Source organism: Odontomachus brunneus, unplaced genomic scaffold (assembly GCF_010583005.1).
Source record: "Odontomachus brunneus isolate Ranch 3 - 2012 unplaced genomic scaffold, Obru_v1 Obru_scaffold_118, whole genome shotgun sequence".
Taxonomy (NCBI): domain Eukaryota; kingdom Metazoa; phylum Arthropoda; class Insecta; order Hymenoptera; family Formicidae; genus Odontomachus; species Odontomachus brunneus.
This window is the reverse complement of record NW_022639568.1, coordinates 358,666-376,705: the sequence shown is the minus strand read 5'-3', so window position 1 is coordinate 376,705 and position 18,040 is coordinate 358,666. Positions and strand designations below refer to the sequence as shown.

Sequence of the window (18,040 nt, the reverse complement as noted above, 5' to 3'; positions counted from 1 at the left end):
TCGACCCGCTAGTTATTTCGCGATCGCGCGCCATCTTTGAGTTCGTTCTTTGAAATTGTTCAATTTCAAATTGTATACGTTACGATTTATAAGGAGATCATGATGAAATGTTTGGACGAGGTCTTGCCGCATGTTCAAGCTAGCGAAGTTAGATTATCGTATGTGGAGGAATTATTCCCGGATCTGAAGGGTAAACCATATATCGTTCTTCATAAAAATGTGAGCGAGCGAAAGGGAATTTGCGCTTCTACTCTGCGCGATCTCGATTGATGCTAATGACATAATCGTCTGGTTTAGATTCCCGGCACACCACAATCCGCAAGTTGCAAAAAGAACGAGGAAAAGAATTTCGATGAATACTCCGCAAGTAATATATAAATATATCTAAAGATCTAAGAATCCTTCGTATTCCATTAGAAATACATAGTGTCTGAAATGTTATTCAGGGCATGATGTCAGTGGTTCACCTCTGGAATTTTCATTCGGCAATTGCGGCTTCGACGACACGATTATCACAACGAGACACAATTGGCGTAAAGAAGAGGAGTCGTATTTGCCATTGAGTAGAAACGATGCATGGTATGTACAGAAATACTGATTCTCTCAAGATGTTTCTACTTCTAAGTTCTAATCCAATGATATAAATATCTTTTCAGCAATGCATTGAACGTGTATCTTGAACAGTTCAATGGTGATACTTTGCCAATATTAGCTCTTTGTGATGGAAAAGATCCTAAACAAAGCAGGCTTATCGGCAGTATTGTACATGATAATTGGTTCACTACATTAGAAGCAGTCTTTCTTGGTGTGATGCCTCAAGCTGCAGTAAAAAGTAATTGCCAGAGAATTATACAGAAACATATCAAGCGTTCTGATGTACAAGAGCATGATGTATGTAATGGATAATGAGTTTGTCGATTTTATATGTATATTACTAGAAATTATACTATTATACTAGAAACTTTATTATTATATTATTAGAAGTTTTACCAAGTATCATTTTGTTTAGATTAAAATGTCTGTGCTTAATACCTTTGATTTGTTTGGTATCAAACAAGAAAAAATTGATTGGGATAAAGTTGCCAGAACTGACTTTGAAGGAAGTATGAACATAGAAATGCACTCTGGTAGCTTGGTGTTAAATCCAAGATTATCAAAGAATATACTAGTATGTATATAAAAAATATGCATGTATAGGTTGTTATACTTATCATATTATAACATGTGGTGTATAATATGAATATATATATATATATATATATATATATATATATATATATAAAATTTTGTTATATATTATTGTAAATTTAATATTTTTTTTGTTATCATCTAACAAAAGCAAATCTTTTTGCAGATAATTCAAACAAATGCCAGCTGGAAAGATAGTCCTTTGAAGGAGCAGCGGTCTCAATTACTTTTGTTGAGTCAATATTTATTGATAATAGATGAGTATCAGAAAAACATTAGATTGCAAAATTCAGTAAAATTTACAACATCATATTTAGAGGTAAACAGATATACTTCTACTTTTTTTTAATAAATTTCATAATTATTTTCGATATCTCTTTCAACTACATATCGATATTGCAGGGACATGATGTCATAAGCGAAAAACTGAATCTTTTGATGAACGGCAATATCACATTTTGCAAATCCAATAAAAACAGTGTCAAGAGAATCGACTGTAGAAAGAAAGAGAATGTCGAGGACGACACGAAGCTGTCGGAACGCGTACAAGATGTATCCTCGAGGCACGACATGGACTTCACTGACCATTTGTGGGAAATACTTATCGGTGAATAAACATTTCCTATAAGTGAGTTATCATAAGATATATTCTGCACGTTTGTTTCGACTAATCATACATCTCTCTCTTAAAAGCAACTTCGGAGTACCCGCAGATGATAAGCTATATCGAGACGATTCTACGAGAGATTCTTGAGCACAGATTTGTGCCACAGGTAACTTATTAAAAATTCTATCCGCCTCAATAACGATCTAATGAGAAATTTACCAAGAAATTTACTATGTAAATATATTGCACATTTGTTAGGTCAACGACACAAACTCCACGAGAATAATCAAACTCGCCTCCGATATGCGTGGTCAAGAGATGACGTCTTTTATTAGTCGTTTATTGCTAGGAAGCGCACCGTTAGAACTCGTCGTGGACGCGGGCTTTGAGAAGCTCACCCGAGATTATTTGTACATTTTAAAAGGAGCGCGGCTCGTCGATCTGTACGACATCCGACAGAAGTTGGCCGATGTGTCATCCGGGACCTTCAACACGGAGAATTATAAGTGAGATAGAATTATAAAATATTAAATATAATTCCTCTCTGTGTGTATGTATATATATACACGGGAATTACATACTTTATGAATTGAACAGACTGAATTCTCAATGAACTCTGTGTAGTCACGGTTTTATTGATTAAATCGCAGAAAGAAGTTGCTCACGTTGGCACAAATTCACATAAGTTTGGAATGCATGCTGCTTGTCGAGACACATCTGGAATGCCCAGCCGAAAGTTTGCAGAGCGTGTTCGCTCACGTGTATAGGGAGTTTGTCTCTGAGCTTTCCCCGCTGCAACATCACGCCGAACTCTGCGGCCGAGTTTACACTTTAACGGTGCCGCTCTCGGGAGCGATAATCAACGAGTTAAATATCTTAAAGACGTACGTAAACCTAACAAGTATTATAAAATCACGGTGAACAAAGTTACAGTATACAGAGAGTGTGTATTAGCGATCTGTCTTGTATTCAGGAATCCTACTTTGTGGAGAGCCACTCTCTCGTCTCATTCCGCCGCATCGACGTTAACTACTACCACGTTTTACAGCAAAATGCCTATTTTTCCAACGAATATTTATTCTACAGGTAAATTAGAAAGAAATGAAAGTAAAGTAAATAATAGAAATCGTTTAAGCGTCTGTGTATTTGTATGATATATGTACAATCAAAATAGTGGCCATATGATTTCCCTAGGAGCGAAAAAGTGAAAAGTTTTATATCCTCGTAGTTCGAAAAGTTGCATAATCGTTCAAATTACAGACTCCATGTGAAACTTCTCGCTTTCTATGTTTGCGAGTAAAATGACATTATTGCGCTACTCTGGACTCTACTCGTTTTGTTCATTCCATTTATGTGTTTGCTTGCAGACGATGCGAATGCACAAGAGGAGATGGTTCACGGTGTAAGTGCTACGTCGTCTTCGACATGGTTTAAAAAACTACGAGATACGTGAGCTGAAGTGGTATTCATGAAGCGAAACAAAACGAAACTTCAGAATTGGTGCGCTTCGAATGAACGGGGCGTAGTGCGAGGTAATGAAAGGTTTAATTGATAATTAATAAAATCAAAATTATAAGAGCATCCTTCTCAAATACATTACATGTATTAGAGATATATATAAATATAAACTACATTTATGAGTGTTTGTACTCTCAGTCATTGACAATTATACACTCGAGCATGCTATTAGTCCATTCTCTGTGATTGACACACACAAATTTTTTATTATAAATATTCTATTGCGAAGTTATTTTTTTTTAACTTTCTTTTCCGTTTTCCGTCTTTAAGAATTATTTTCAATGTACAAAATTACGTGTTGTTATATATTTAAAATTTATTATAACTTTTAAATATGTGTCGTATTTAAAAACTTCTCATTCAATTCGGAATGAATTTCGTGTAATCAATATTAAAATGATTTCGACTGTCGATGCGCGTTATAAACTTTTTACACTTATATATAATTCTTTTTTTCCATACAGCTAACGTTACTATAGAGAATAAATCGTTACTGCATTCCAATCTCCCGTTTCAACATACTTTGGCTGCTCTCCTCCGAACGAATGTCACTCTTAAAAGCGATAAAATCTCTCTCCTTCCTCTTAATGAGCCACTAAAAAAACGAGAAGCATGGCTTTCTACGTATACCGTAAGTACACCAGTATTCTCAATAGCGAAAAGACGCAGGCAGAGTTGATTTATAAGGCATTACTCTCCTCTTCATCGCCTTTAATACTAAGACGCGTCCGCGTCATCCATTCCGGAGACACTAGCTTGCTCCAATACCTCGAGTAGCTTCTGCATTTCCATTGAGTCGGACGAATTATCCAGCGTTTTCTCCAGAGCTCGCACGTACGACATGCACGTGCGTCCCTCATGATCGAGATTCTGCGGGTTCGCTTTGTGCTGAAAAGTTCCCAACAAACATGCTTGTTATAGCTCATAGTGGACAGATCACGAAGAGTACGCGTGGTTGTGCAAAGTCCATATTAATTAAAGATTAGAACTGAATAGTCAATTTTGAAAATCAATTTTGATCTTGTCTTGTGCCACACAATTGGTCAAATTGTAATTTTTAATTCGCAATTTTCAATCTTTAATATCTAGTCTGTTATGAATTTGACAAATACGCACCCATATTAAAAGCTGCGCCATCGCCAAGTTTCCGGTCGCGCAAGCCAGATGTAACGGTGTTCGCAGATCTTCCGGTTCGTTGACCGGCATATTAATGTCTTCGTAGCTGCACCGGGTCAAGCAGAACGTAAACACTCTCATGTTTCCCCTGTGTACACAAAACTTGATAGAATCTCGCTAGGTGGGAACGGAGAATTAATCTCCCGACTGCTGGATTCTTTCTGACAGAAAGAAAGTAGGATCTCGTAATTTTGAACGCTTGACTCTATTTTTCTGAGATCGCTCAAGCTTTGAGAAATTTTCTAAGATTCTTCTACATCATATAAACTATCGCGGTGTTTAGTACAATTACGAAGTTAATCTGAGAGTCGTCGAGAAAACGTGAGAAAGATCTTACCGACAGACCGAGTCGATGAGCAACTTCCCCAGGGGAACGTTCGGGTTGATCGGCGGTAAGAAGAGCTTGTCCTCATACTTCCATCTAATCCATTGCTCTTTCTCCTCCCTGGACGAGTCCGGGACTGGTTTCTGTTTACCGTTCAAGCAATACTCCCAGATGCTATTGGCTATGTTGTTGCCAAGAGCCAGCATGACGCTTAGGTGACCTGCGCTAAAAGCCGTCGTTGAAGATGTATCGTTGAGAACGAAATGTAGTCGGGTGTCTATGAGCATAAGTCGCGGGGAAACTCGCGTTATACTTACGACCAGTCATCTAGATCCAAAGATCGAACCTTGGATATATGCGAACCCAAGTTCCTATGGATGCCAGAGCATTCGATGCACATCAGGACGCCCAGATTGAGACTAGCCCAATCGGGATCTGAATGTAGGGAACAGACGCGTGTATTTTGATCATGCGATTGGCAATTGATCGAATCGAGATGGAGAAAGATAGCTCTACTCACTCGGCGCACCGCAGTCAACACACGCGTCATTTCCTGAAACTTTGTTCTTTATGCAATGCATCTTGAAGGCGTCGGTCTCATTCTTCTTGTCCCCATCGCTATTTTGCAAACTCGACAATATCTGTTGTTCAATCGCGCTGATCCAGCTGTCTCTATCCTCGGCACTGTTCGCTTCAAAATGCCACGTTTTGTTCTCCAGGGAAATAATGGAAAATTCGAAACTGTCTTCTGAGAACACACGTTCCGCGGTTAGAGATAGACAGCACGATGGAAATGTTAAGTGTATGTAATATTGTTGATGTTAATGTCTGGGTATCTGATTATTTTACAAATTATCTGGGTATTCGAATAATTAAGCATTTATAACTGACTATAATTATATAATTTTTAATATAATTATAGGAATAGTTATATATTATATTAATAATTATATAATTATAGCAATAATTATATAAATATAGTTGCTAAAATAATGACTATGTTTTAGAAAAACAAAAGACAAAAAGTTGTCACAAAGATCAATAATATGTAGTGGTAGACAGTTATTTTAACAGCGACTTTTGCTTCCAAAAAGCCGATTGCTTCTGAGCATTATTCGAGTAGCTGGATATTATCTGTGAGTTTGAATATCATAGATACTTACACGTAAATCTGCCTTACACTCCAATTTCTTTTTAATTTTATTCTAATTTTATAATTAGAATGGTTCGTGTCTTAGTTACACCGATTTTGTTAAAATTATTTAACTATATCTTGTATTCGATTTTATTTCTTATGCATTTTTGTTGTATTTGTTGATGATAAGAGTGAGAACATTAAAAAGCTATAAACTGCCCGTGAAACTCAGTGGACTAAAATAAAAAAATATGATCTAAATATTTTTTGTACTTCTACATTTGTGCGAAATTAGAAAGAAATTGGAGTGTACCTTTTAGATAGGTTTACTTGTTAGCTATCTAACCATAGAAGTTATTCGGCTCATATTGACACCACGTGATTACCTTGAGCGCTGTATGACTTGGAGCCTTTCGGCGTTTTGCCAGGTACCTTCACCGTGACGTACTGTAAGAGTATCTCTTTACCGTTGGTGTCGTTCATGTAATCCTGAAAATGCTCTCCCTTCGTAAGTGTGTCGCACTATCGGACAGCGTGAATGAAATATAAGAGATATCTACGTGCAAGCTCGAGTGGTAAGTCAAACGGCCGTCTTCCAACAACGTGACGTATTTCTTTTTCCATTCCTTCAGGGATTTACTGCTCCGTTTGAACAGGTAGCCTTGCTTGACCGGTATCTCTCTACCAACGCCCATCTCGCCCATATACTTTTCCTTTTTGGAAGGTGTGAATATATTCGATTTTCTTCGAAACTTCCTGAATTCAAATTAAAATTAGAAGAATTATGGCGATTAATGATCGAGTCGGCAAAAGCGCGGAGAAAGTAGAAGGTAATAGAAAGAAAAAAAACGAAATGTCTTGCACCTAATGGTAGTCGGAGTCAAGATCGACGTTCGCAATTCTCCATGTTGGTTCTGCATATTGTGAAAATTGTCGTTTAGCAGTCCCGAGTCGTTCGGCATTGAGCTGTTATGAATGGATCGGCAGTCCTCATCTTTCTCCGAGGTCTGTCAAAAAATGCGAAAGATTACTAGTTCGTGATTCTGAATGATTTTCGCGAAAGACATAATAGTAGCAAGATAGGACTCGGACTCACGTTCGCCTTCAACGAATTCGTGCTTTCCACCTCCTTATTGTGAAGATTGTATGCGGTTTTAGTGATAACCGGCACTGGAAATTTAATATCGCTCTCCGTGCTGTGCTGAGATACATCGCACGAGAAATGTTTCGTGGATGAATTCTGTATAATTTTTTGACACACTGAAATTGTCATTCGTGTCGTTAGAATAACAATCGCGCTTTAGCTCCGGGCAACGCAATACACATAATCTCCAAGTTTTAAGATTGCCAGTTCCACTGCTGCAGATCATTGGACTAATGACGTCAGAAGCAAGAAAATGCCAAAAATTCTTGCTTGCTACTTCCAGATAAAAATATATTTGTACAAAAGAACACTTCGAATCACTTAAGCATTTTACAAGTACGTTCAAGACATCTCCAGTGTTCTTTCACATCTTTTTATTTGAAAATGGTATGTGTTCTCTTACTTCTGACGTTATTGGTCCAGGTTTCGACAGCAGTGAGATCAAAAACCTTAATATCGAGTTTTTACTCTTTCATAAAATATTCTTACCATCTTGAAATACTCTCTCGACATTTAAGCCGTAAATGGCGCACGTCTCGTAGTAAGGACATCTCAAGTCACAAGCCAATTTCCGCGGCTTAACGTCTTTTATGACACGTGGATTACTGTCGTTAATTGAGTCTACAAGGTAAACAGTGTTCAGCAAAATAAGATATCGCAGCTGATAAGATATTTCTGCAGAATAAGAAACATATATGCAAAGGACACGCACCTTGTACACCTACAAGTATTTTTGGTACCTCTGACATATTTCGGAAAGAACACATTCTATTGTAAAAACCACAAACTATTGAGAAACTCTCCTCATTTTCTAGACTGAATACTAGTAATAGAGCATCTATCCAAGCAGAGAACTGAAAGCAATGATGCATTTAATATGGTATGTCTACTAGCTGCAGTACAGTATAAGACATAAAAGAGGACAACTTTCTCTTATACCTGAGCTTCAGGCACACCACCCTCGTCCCTGATTAAAAGAAGATAACTCTGATCATTGATGAAGACTTCTTTTTTAAAACGACCACCTTCTGGTGACTCCTCGTGCATGAAGGAGCCTGTGAGGTACCTGTGAACAAGGGCTGATTTGCCAGAGTCTGAGGAACCAATAATTCCCAAGTGTAACTCTGGAACATCCCTTGCCAGTGTCCATTCATGACTGTTGACGAAAGAATCTGAAGGAATTCAAGTCTATATTGTTTCAAGCAATACCACAATGATGTAAATTTATCTTGTAAATAGCCATACTTAGGCTGTCATTGGTTCTTCCTATTTACAATAATTTTAGTAAGTTAACTTAGTATTACATGTATTTTTATTATGTGTCACATTGTATGATTTTACTGCAATTATGCAGGTAACAGACGCAGAGAATATACGGCAATGAAGTACCTTCAATTGCCACGACGTGCTCGCGAATTTGCTTGGCGATGTGCGCGTCAGGTACCAGATCGATTAGATCGTAAATGGCGTATATCGACGGATGAACACTCTCGAAACGTTGTATTTCTTGCCTGATAGCGAGAGAATGATCGTGCCCACTCTGGCCAGTTGTCATCGTTCCTCGTTCGCGTACGATTTCACCAGAGACGATCGATCCAATTACACCAATAACATAGCTACGAAATCGCGCGTCGGCAAGCGACTAGATCTCGCGAGTGAACTCGGGTGAACTCCACGCTCGTCATATAACATATGTCAAATTCGAGTATTTATAAACATTCCTCGCGGAATCGTCGCGGTTGGTTATGTGACACCCTCGTATACGCGCTGATATCTCGCCTCCCCTCGGGCACTATTCTATTCGTTACGGCGTTCAGATCGACGTGCCGATTGGCTGTCGGCTTGGGGAGTTTCGGAACGACACCCGAAGAATTCCCAAACGAAAATTCCCGGAACTCCGAAAATTCTCTTGTGACCAACCAATCGGACAGCTGGATTCGACGTCCAAGATATTTTCAAGTCTATCGTGACGCATCTAGATATTCGTGCATTATGACTGTTTTTCGTAAATTGAACAGTGGCGCCATTTGGCGTTTAGAAGCTTCTGGAGAACACATGTGTGTCGTATAAATTTTTAATTAGCAAAAAGGTGACAGAAAGAAACGTGGTCTTTTTTTGAAGTTCAAGCTAGAAAGGTGGGTTTAAATATAAACAACATAAGGAGAAAATACTATTTTCAACTGTTATCTTGTGCCTGAAAGTATTTAGTATTTAATAACCACATATTTGGATAATCTTGATAGTTATTCGATGAACGGGATAATTTTCAGTTATATCGGACGATACTTTTTTAATGGTGTATTTTGAGTATTTCTCATGTTATCTTTATAATCGTGTCGTCTGTATTTCTCTCATATTTCAATCAGTGATTAGATGCTCGAGTATAACCTAATGTACCTCAAAATGGCGTCTTAGATGTAACAAGTAGAACTTTTTTCAAATCGATTTTTATAAGTTTTGGCGGCTGTACTAATAGAATATTAGTGAACAAAGTATAAAAGATAATTTGAATGTTAGCTCATGACAGTCGTCTAGATGTCCAAGAGTCACAAAGTGCTTTTGCTGCCACATGGCGAGCTGACACGTAGTGCGCACGCGTCTTTCTGTTCAAAATTAATTGAATAAATTTTCTTTCGTCTTAATTTTCGCGTTTCTTTACATTTTAGTATCTAATAACCAGATACAACTCATTACTTTCTGTTATTATATATTTTAACATTAAATATTTTTCTTACAGGTGCAATTAGATCTGAAGACAGACTCAAACAGAATGAAGACAACACGACCCACAGAAAATGTTCCTCCAAAAAGTAATATTTTATATCATACGAATTACTTATATGAGACCTTAATAATGTTTGCAACACATGTATGATTTATATATAAGTGATTTATTATGTGAAAATTAATAATGATAGTCTGTGTAAATTTATTAGAGAAAAGGAAGCTTTTACAAATAACCAAGAAACTGGTAAGCGCAGAGGAAACATCAGTTTCTGAGGAGAAACAAAAATTGAAGATGACTGAGGAGCTTTCCAATGACAGTGCAACTACATGTGAAAATAGTATGTACTTTCATAACCTAATTACTACTTAATTTCTTTCATCCATTTTTTTTTTATTTTATGCATTTTAATACTAATTCACTTATATGTTACATAACTATATTAACAGTTGGACAATATTTTAATATTGTTTAATAATATGTCGATATATTTTTGTTTAGCACCTGGCACAACCTTGGGTTTACAAGTAGTATTTGACAAGAGCTTCTCAGTATTGAATGAAAAAGTATGTGAGAACACACTCAAGGCGATCAACGACATGAGCTTTACAGAAATGACAGAGATACAGGCGAAATCCATCCCACATCTTCTCGAAGGGAGAGATCTGGTGGGCTCTGCTAAAACCGGATCTGGAAAAACTCTGGCCTTCCTGATTCCTGCAGTCGAGCTCATTTACAAACTGAAGTTTATGCCACGTAATGGTACGTAAAACCAACGATATTGTCGACGTTAAAATATCGGGGATAACTTGCGAAATAAGATTGTGTTGGTCATTATCACAACTATATGGTTGTTTTTGCAGGTACTGGTTGCATCATTATATCCCCTACGAGAGAATTGTCCATGCAAACGTTCGGAGTTTTGAAGGAACTCATGAAGTATCATCATCATACATATGGTCTGGTCATGGGCGGTGCCAGCAGGCAGACAGAGGCGCAGAAGCTCGCGAAAGGAGTGAACATCATCGTGGCTACGCCAGGACGACTGTTGGATCACCTGCAGAATACCCCGGATTTCATGTACAAAAATCTGCAGTGTCTGGTCATCGACGAGACTGATCGAATCTTGGACATTGGTTTCGAGGAGGAGATGAAGCAGATTATTAACATACTTCCGAGTTAGTAGCATATCAGAATATACGTTACATATCTTTCTTATTACTACATATTGCTTTCTTATGCAGAACGAAGACAGACTATGCTCTTCAGCGCGACGCAGACAGAGAAGGTAGCCATGTTGACGAAGTTAGCCATTAAGAAGGAGCCTATATACGTGGGAGTGGATGACCACAAAGATGAAGCGACCGTAGAGGGCTTGGAGCAAGGTTACCTAGTGTGTCCGAGCGACAAGCGATTCCTGCTGCTGTTCACATTCCTAAAAAAAAACAAAAAGAAGAAGATAATGGTGTTCTTCAGTTCCTGCATGTCTGTCAAGTATCATCATGAACTTCTCAACTACATTGATCTACCAGTAATGAGTATACATGTAAGTGATTGAATTTTTCTTTTTTATGCTGCGCTTTTTTCAAGCCGCAGCATTCTCCAGTAGAGATTTGCATGGAGATTAAATATTCGCTTTTTGACAACAGGGTAGGCAGAAGCAGGTGAAGAGAACAAACACCTTCTACCAATTCTGCAGAGCGGATACTGGGATTCTGCTTTGCACTGACGTGGCCGCCAGAGGCCTGGACATACCTAACGTCGACTGGATCGTGCAATATGATCCGCCGGATGATCCTAAAGTAAGAATATTACGTTTATCTGTTTATTCGCTTTATGTGAAAAAGCAAATAATTGAACGATAAATACGGATTTGCGATCGGCGAATATACATATATAGTATCGAATTGTGATTTTCAGGAATACATTCATCGTGTGGGAAGAACGGCTCGCGCGGGAAGCACAGGTAACGCTTTGTTACTTTTGCGGCCGGAGGAGCTTGGAATGATTTATTATTTAAAACAGGCTCGTGTGCCGTTACGCGAGTATGAGATCAGCAATAACAAGATTTCCGATATACAATTACAAGTATATATACTTTACATATATTACGATTTTTTATCCCGACTCACTTTTTTATCTTCTCTTTGGATAAGTCCGAACTGAAAAAACAGGCGCAAGAAGCGCCCACGCGCATGATTCATGTCGCCGCTCGTTTTAGTAGAGTGAGTGAGATCAAAAAGTTTGTCTGCGACTTGATTAACATTTATCTCCGCGTGTCCCAGAATCGATATAACGCGTTATTACTTTTTTTTAGCTCGAAAAGCTGATCTCGAAGAATTATTATTTGCACGCATCGGCGAAGGAAGCCTTCAAGGCGTATGTCAGAGCGTACGACTCTCATCATCTGAAGCAGATCTTCGATATTGAGACTTTGGACTTGACAGCGGTCGCAAAATCGTTCGGATTTACCGTGCCACCGGCGGTGGATTTACGTATGTACTTGACATACGGATTTAACATTAAAAAAAATTACACCTCTTATTCTCTCGTACACGCATGTTCGCTTCATAATGGTACCAATTGCAGCATGCGGATTTGAATTTTAAAACAGCACGACTACACGCTTCTCTTTGTTCCTTCTTTTTATTAACTCGACCACGCTTTACAGAAGTGGGAGTGAGCAAGGCGACGCGGCCACGAAAGAGACTTGGCGGAGGCGGTTACGGGCACTTCAAGAACATGAACGACCCGAGCGCCGCGAAACAGCTGCGCCGCACTAAGACCTATCAGCAGGTAGGTAAGCGTGCGGGGGACAAGCGGCAATTCAGCAGATAACCATGTCGTCCACGCGCACCTTGCATGCGTGGATCGCGAACGACTGCATTGTCATGGCGCACGGATGCGTTCCAGCACACTCAAGGAATACGTCGAGAGATACGTCGGTATCCTCTGTTACACCTGTACAGTTTGCGTTCACAATTTCGACTTGGAAATACATTTTAGTGACGTTGGAGAAGCTCTTGACACCTCTCGATCTCTCACATTCTCCAGTCGTCCCGCCAATTGTCCTTCCTTCGATCTCTGTAAGTTTCTTCCCCACTCTATATCTCTTAACCAAAGTCTCTTCATATTAGCTGAACTAGGCTGAATTGAAAAAAATGAAATAAATATATTAACCAATGTTAGAGGGAGAATAAAGCTCCAGTGCAGTATTAATTCAGTTAAAAAGAACAGCCCTGCAAATCCGCATGAGCACACTGCGAGCTCACCTGAAACGAACTGTGTTTCAACAGGAACGTAGGAATCGTCGTTTGAGCGCAAAAGGAAGTTCAAGTACGAATATATAAAGTACGATTATGTGCAGAAAAGAGTATGCCATTATACTAACGGTCGCACACACTGCGATTCTACGTAGACAATCGGAATCTCGTTCATCGAAAGATAACGCACAGAAACGAGAAACAGCGAGCAAGGAAGGAAGGAAGGAAGGAATTGTCGGCGGACGCAGCACGACGGGAAAAGGCCCGAAGAAATAATTTATTAACGCGAGCGCGCGCGCTCGACACCCACACGGTTTTCACGCTGATGCCATGTATGGACGCATGACGTCAACGTTACTTTGCGTTCGCCGATGTGTGCGTGCATGCGCTCATTCGCTCGCACGCACGCATGCACGCACGCGTAGGCGCTGGATACGGCATAGAAGGTAAAGTCCGTGGGAGCACGCTAATAAGAGGCGGCGTGTCGGGCCTCCAACATGCCGTCGATGCGCCGATCGATAATCTCGCCTCGAATTCGATCCGCGGGCGCGCGTTCCTTCTGTATCATCGCCTCGCCGATTCGCCGCGGCGAGATTCATCGGCGATAGGTGATCGGGCGGCCAGGATCTAAGAATAGACGAATCTTGTAGTCTGGAAGTCGTCGCCGTCGCTGCATGTCGTGTAACCCCGTTTGATCCACCGTTCTCGTTTCTGGAACGCTGGATATAATTGGATTCCGCTCGCCGCAAGGGGATGCAGACCGAATTTCACGATTGATAGATGCATTTCGCGGTCGATCACCGCGAGATTTATTTACCTCGCAAGAGGTATTGGGTCTGCTCTTGTTAGCTCAATTAGCATTTTCGCCCTTTAAAATGAAATAAGTGTATTATCTAAGATTGCATTTCACAACGTTCTATGCGTTTGAGGAAAATTTCACTGAAAATTCAACATGTATACAACGTCCCCAGTGGCACGTAGTTGGCCAACGTTTGGTTACTTGTAGATTCTACATTGGCCGCTATAGATTCAACTTTGGCTCAGTGCTTTGTCGCTCGAGGTGTGAACTATAGATTTTCAGTAAAACTTTCCTCAGGCAGAACGTTTTTGGAACGTAACTTAGAATTGAAAAGAAAAAGATAACGTTCTAATCTCTTCTTTCCTGGCCGTTCGCTTTCAACTTCTTAATGTAGAATAGACTTTGAAACTCGGTGAGGTAACTTTTCCAGTTAGATCGCCGCGTTGTCGTCGTGGTCTTACGCCGACAACTGTGTAGTTTAAAGAGATCGCGTTTCTCAGAGGAGAAGGAAAGAAAGACGGAGAAAAGGATCTCGGTTAAGCATCACGCGAATTCCTGACACGCGTTCGCGTTATCGTTAAACCGCGCGTACACAAATCGCGAGAGAGGTGGCGCGCTCGCAGAATTTACCTTGTACGTTCACGCCTTGGGCATCTCGACGTGGTCGGTCGGCGCGTATCGAAAGCGGGTAGGTAGGCAGGCAGGCAGGGAATTATTAATTATGCATTCTAAGGCACGCCGCGCTCCGAGATCGTAACGATGTTGCTTGCGCGCCGGTTGATGTAATGCACGCCGATCTCGTTGGGAGAAAGACTGGTTGCGCATTATCCATACAGGATGTATTCTAAACGGCCCATTTCGGTTTTTCTTACTTCCACGCATCAAGATGTGTGATTTTCCTTTTCTTCTTTTCTACAAAAACATCGAGACGGTTGTACAACTCTCGCGCCGAGAGGCGAGTACGAAACAGCTCCTTCCGACCGAATTTACGCTTATTTACTGCCGTCTGCGCGAAATTGCGCAAAGCTAATTTTTCTCTCGAAACGCGCCGCGAAGAACGAAGGAACGTACGAATGAACAAGTGAGCGAGCGCGATTCGCAGCCAAGATTAAAAATTGAAATTCGAAACGCGCGTAGAAGATCGCCGGGAAAGATATTTGGAAGCGGCCCTTCGTCCGGTGCCTCTCGGCAGCTCTTTCGCGTGACTTTCGTGAGAGGCGATCTTGAGGGAGCGTTAACTCGAATCCCACTTAAGCCTGTATTAATAGCCTTTACTTAGAACTTGTCTCGCGCGAGACAATCAGATTTGAATTTAGAATTGAGTTTTCCATTTGAAACACACGATACACATGAGATTATATTTGCGAACGTAATTCCACTGAAAAACCCGTGTTTAACTCTTACTTGGATCGAGTGTTTCACTTGAAGGAAGTTTCAAGCAACGCCTATTAATACGAGGCTTAATCATTTCGCGGCAATCGACAAATTCATATTCAAAATGAGAGGAAAAAAAGAGCAACAAATTAATTCGCCCCACGCGAAGTCGAGGAGAACGTGGGGGTACATTGGCCCATGATCGCGGCCCTGAATTATCCAACTCTACGACGCGATGGTATGGCGCATATCTCTCGCTCTCTCTTTCTCCCTCGCTCGCGCTCATTCTCCTCTTAATCTTTCTCTTTCTCTCGTATTGCTAGCGCGTATGCAGAGCCGTATATGGTAGTGGGCGGTAGAAGCAAGTTGACAGAGAGAGAAAGAGAGCGAGAGGGGTGCGCGGAGGCAGAGGCGCGTGCGCGGGCATGCGCGACTACGTTCGGCTGACGTCGGCTAAACTCGGTTGCGCGCTCGACGACGACGCTGGCGACACTCCGCTGTGCCTGTCAGTAGAGTCGAGAGTCCCGAAGTGTGCGTACTTAAATCTCACGAGGCCGCGACTCGCATTCCGATTTGAAAATCGTATCGGAGCGCGGCCGTGCGGAAGAGAGACAGACGCAAACTCGCGACGCATATCTACGTACGCCCGCGCACAGACTCTTTCTCTCCCCCTTTGCCGTCTTGGCCGGTCCTTCTAGTTTTCTCTCCTCCTCCCAGTCTCCGTCGATCGTTCTATTTATCCTCCGTGACGCTCCATCTCTCTCTCTCTTTCTCTCCTTCATTCCCCTTCCTTCTCTCCCACGTTCTCTCTCATCCCCACCTTGTTCCTCCGTGGTGCTTTTCGCGATCTACCGCGCGCGCGCGGGCGCGTTCGCCAGTGGGACGTTTCTAAAAACGTAATCGTCAACTGTGAACCCGTGCGTGCTCGCTCGCTCGCTCTCTCTCTCTTTGGGAGAGGGATCATTGGGATTCTGGGAGCAGTAAAGACTAATACGCGGCGACCAACGAGGAAGACGTTGGAGGAGAACTAGCGGCCGAAGAGAGAAACGGAAGGTCCACGCGCGTGCGCATCTGACGGCCCGGTAACGAGAGGAGAAAACGAAACGCGCAGCCCGGCAACGCGTCGCTGCAAAAAAGGAACGAAACCGTGCGCGCGACAAGCGAGGAGGCGACTTTACGACTCTCCCGTAAGGAGTGTCGCTCGCCCTCGCGCGTTCTCTCTCTCTCTTTACTTTCCTTTCCCCGCGACTACCGCGGCACTCAGTACCGCCCCCACTCACGGACTCCTTGCGAGAGTCTTTCCTCACCCTTCTCCCAGTCTTCTCTCGAGTATTCCTTCTCCCACTCGCGACTGTGTCGCCGTCCCCTTCGCCGCGTTCGGTTCGTTTCTTTTAACGCTCCTTCGTTAGTACGTCTCGGCCGTCGCGCTTGTGTGCTCTCCTGTGATCGGAGAGGAAACTGACCGTCGTAGTCTTCGTCTGTCCGTCTGTCTACATCGCGCGACGTTCGTGGACTCGTGCGCGTTCTCTCTCTCTCTCTCCTCTCATTGTCTCTTGTTACTTCTCTCGCTCGGTATTTCCCTTTCTCTCTTTTTCTCCTCTCTCTCTTTCTCTCTCTCTCTCTCTCTCTCTCTCTCTCTCTCTCTCTCTCTCTTGTGTATCGTTGCGTGCCGCGCGCGTCCAACACGCGCCAACATTCGCCATTGAAGCCACCGAGTACAAGTTGCGATGTGTGATAATACTAACACGACGACGCAGAGTATAGCGGACTACCTGTCACAGTTGCTGAAGGATCGAAAGCAGCTAGCGGCCTTCCCTAATGTCTTCATACATGTGGAGCGTCTGCTGGATGAGGGTGAGTCACGATTTCTTTCCGTATAATTGCGTGCACATTTTTATCTTATCTCTATCTCGTCCCTCATTGTCGATCTTCGGACCGGGCGTCCTCGTGTCACGCGCGCGCTCAGGGCGAAATCGTGGATCTCGTTGGGTTTACCGGAGCGCTCGAGATTTCTGGGATACACGCAATTACTGCGTACATAGCATTGTAATAGCGATCGACGGTGCGCGCCGCGAAGTACGACAGAGGGCGAGACAGAGACAGACGTATCTCGGTCCACGCCATCTTGTAATATGGCTCCTAAAAGTGCGCTCATTCGGGAATATGAATCGCGCGAGTGTCGTCGAAGCGAGTTACGCGAGTCGAGGAACTTTGATCGCGCCATTTTGTACGAAGATACGTGTTCTTCGGAATATGCTAGGAAATATCAATTCCCGCATATCTTATGACGTAACTCGAATATTCGCGCGCGCGCGTTTTTCTGTCTTCGCTTTCTTCGAGGTCTCGTCATCGTCTCGGAATATCACCAAGTCGATCGGGTCGTTTAACGCTATCAGCGAATTCTTCGCCTTGCCTCGCCTCGCCGCGTTGTGAATAAAATATATATAAGGTGTCCCGGAAAAACGACCTAGTTTCAACGGGTGTTTTGCCGATCGGAGTACGCGAGCCGCGGCTCTTGTAGTATGTATATATATGACCTCCGCTTTCCTGTTCGTCCTTGAGTTCGCCGATTGTCGCCCGAGGAATGTTATCCGAGATCTCGTATGTTTGTGCGTATATTTGTCAGAAAATGACTCGCGCATAGCTTTCTTACATCTATTTCTTATAGAAACTGAACTATTCCGACAAAAACTTAGATTAAAGTTCAAACGAAGTTGATAGAAGCGGGGAATCGTAAATAAGAAGGAAGATCCATTGATTAAGATGTCACGGCATTAAGATGAATA

At 41.9% G+C, this 18,040-nt stretch overlaps 5 protein-coding genes across 10 annotated transcripts in view; 4 read left to right on the top strand and 1 right to left on the bottom strand.

Annotated features, from left to right (window-relative positions):
* Positions 1-48: 48 nt before the first annotated feature.
* LOC116849548 lies at positions 49-3,440 on the top strand. Its single transcript, XM_032826800.1, has 11 exons — positions 49-219; positions 298-367; positions 447-579; positions 657-891; positions 1,010-1,168; positions 1,355-1,507; positions 1,591-1,795; positions 1,882-1,961; positions 2,054-2,301; positions 2,446-2,679; positions 2,769-3,440. Exons 1-11 carry the CDS (start codon positions 100-102, stop codon positions 2,947-2,949), a joined length of 1,818 nt encoding a protein of 605 aa, XP_032682691.1. The 5' UTR covers positions 49-99; the 3' UTR covers positions 2,950-3,440.
* LOC116849546 (centaurin-gamma-1A) lies at positions 2,913-8,879 on the bottom strand. Of its 2 annotated transcripts, none has more exons than XM_032826799.1 (13): positions 8,483-8,879; positions 8,033-8,265; positions 7,806-7,947; positions 7,583-7,714; positions 7,046-7,209; positions 6,814-6,956; positions 6,510-6,705; positions 6,336-6,438; positions 5,335-5,559; positions 5,132-5,249; positions 4,827-5,039; positions 4,430-4,577; positions 2,913-4,201 (listed from the first exon to the last, which is right to left on the bottom strand). In XM_032826799.1, exons 1-13 carry the CDS (start codon positions 8,646-8,648, stop codon positions 4,031-4,033), a joined length of 2,154 nt encoding a protein of 717 aa, XP_032682690.1. In that variant the 5' UTR covers positions 8,649-8,879; the 3' UTR covers positions 2,913-4,030. The 2 variants fall into 2 exon arrangements, with proteins under 2 accessions (XP_032682690.1, XP_032682689.1); XM_032826798.1 differs by having other exon boundaries at positions 5,335-5,562; positions 8,483-8,648.
* A 250-nt stretch (positions 8,880-9,129) lies between these two features.
* Positions 9,130-12,837, top strand: LOC116849540 (probable ATP-dependent RNA helicase pitchoune). The gene is made up of 10 exons (XM_032826784.1): positions 9,130-9,228; positions 9,831-9,903; positions 10,030-10,158; positions 10,320-10,580; positions 10,682-10,996; positions 11,063-11,364; positions 11,468-11,620; positions 11,739-11,906; positions 12,136-12,313; positions 12,490-12,837. The coding sequence occupies exons 2-10, from the start codon at positions 9,864-9,866 to the stop codon at positions 12,654-12,656; spliced, it is 1,713 nt and encodes a 570-aa protein (XP_032682675.1). The 5' UTR covers positions 9,130-9,228; positions 9,831-9,863; the 3' UTR covers positions 12,657-12,837.
* On the top strand, positions 12,657-13,446 carry LOC116849545. The gene is made up of 3 exons (XM_032826797.1): positions 12,657-12,904; positions 13,115-13,154; positions 13,237-13,446. Exons 1-3 carry the CDS (start codon positions 12,659-12,661, stop codon positions 13,425-13,427), a joined length of 477 nt encoding a protein of 158 aa, XP_032682688.1. The 5' UTR covers positions 12,657-12,658; the 3' UTR covers positions 13,428-13,446.
* A 2,302-nt stretch (positions 13,447-15,748) lies between these two features.
* The window catches only part of LOC116849543 (protein held out wings), a 43,963-nt gene continuing 41,671 nt past the window's right edge, over positions 15,749-18,040 (top strand). For all 5 annotated transcript variants that reach the window (XM_032826790.1, XM_032826786.1, XM_032826788.1 and 2 more), the window contains exon 1: positions 15,749-17,108. In XM_032826790.1, the coding sequence (XP_032682681.1) occupies positions 16,982-17,108 (127 nt within the window). In that variant the 5' untranslated portion in view covers positions 15,749-16,981. The remainder of the gene's footprint in view (positions 17,109-18,040) is intronic.

Bases quoted from the DNA above. Each gene is read 5' to 3' on its own strand.
- LOC116849546 (XM_032826798.1), bottom strand. From the start codon at position 8,648: ATGACAACTGGCCAGAGTGGGCACGATCATTCTCTCGCTATCAGGCAA. The intron at 7,210-7,582 runs GTAAGAATATTT...TGACAATTTCAG, and splicing joins CGAGAGAGTATTTCAAGATG to TGTGTCAAAAAATTATACAG. The intron at 6,439-6,509 runs GTAGATATCTCT...GAGCATTTTCAG, and splicing joins CTTACCACTCGAGCTTGCAC to GATTACATGAACGACACCAA.
- LOC116849548 (XM_032826800.1), top strand. From the start codon at position 100: ATGATGAAATGTTTGGACGAGGTCTTGCCGCATGTTCAAGCTAGCGAA. The intron at 368-446 runs GTAATATATAAA...AATGTTATTCAG, and splicing joins TTTCGATGAATACTCCGCAA to GGCATGATGTCAGTGGTTCA. The intron at 580-656 runs GTATGTACAGAA...ATATCTTTTCAG, and splicing joins TTGAGTAGAAACGATGCATG to CAATGCATTGAACGTGTATC.
- LOC116849540 (XM_032826784.1), top strand. From the start codon at position 9,864: ATGAAGACAACACGACCCACAGAAAATGTTCCTCCAAAAA. The intron at 11,907-12,135 runs GTATATATACTT...ACTTTTTTTTAG, and splicing joins TTTCCGATATACAATTACAA to CTCGAAAAGCTGATCTCGAA. The intron at 12,314-12,489 runs GTATGTACTTGA...CACGCTTTACAG, and splicing joins GCCACCGGCGGTGGATTTAC to AAGTGGGAGTGAGCAAGGCG.
- LOC116849545 (XM_032826797.1), top strand. From the start codon at position 12,659: ATGTCGTCCACGCGCACCTTGCATGCGTGGATCGCGAACGACTGCATT. The intron at 12,905-13,114 runs GTAAGTTTCTTC...GTGTTTCAACAG, and splicing joins TTGTCCTTCCTTCGATCTCT to GAACGTAGGAATCGTCGTTT. The intron at 13,155-13,236 runs GTACGAATATAT...GATTCTACGTAG, and splicing joins GAGCGCAAAAGGAAGTTCAA to ACAATCGGAATCTCGTTCAT.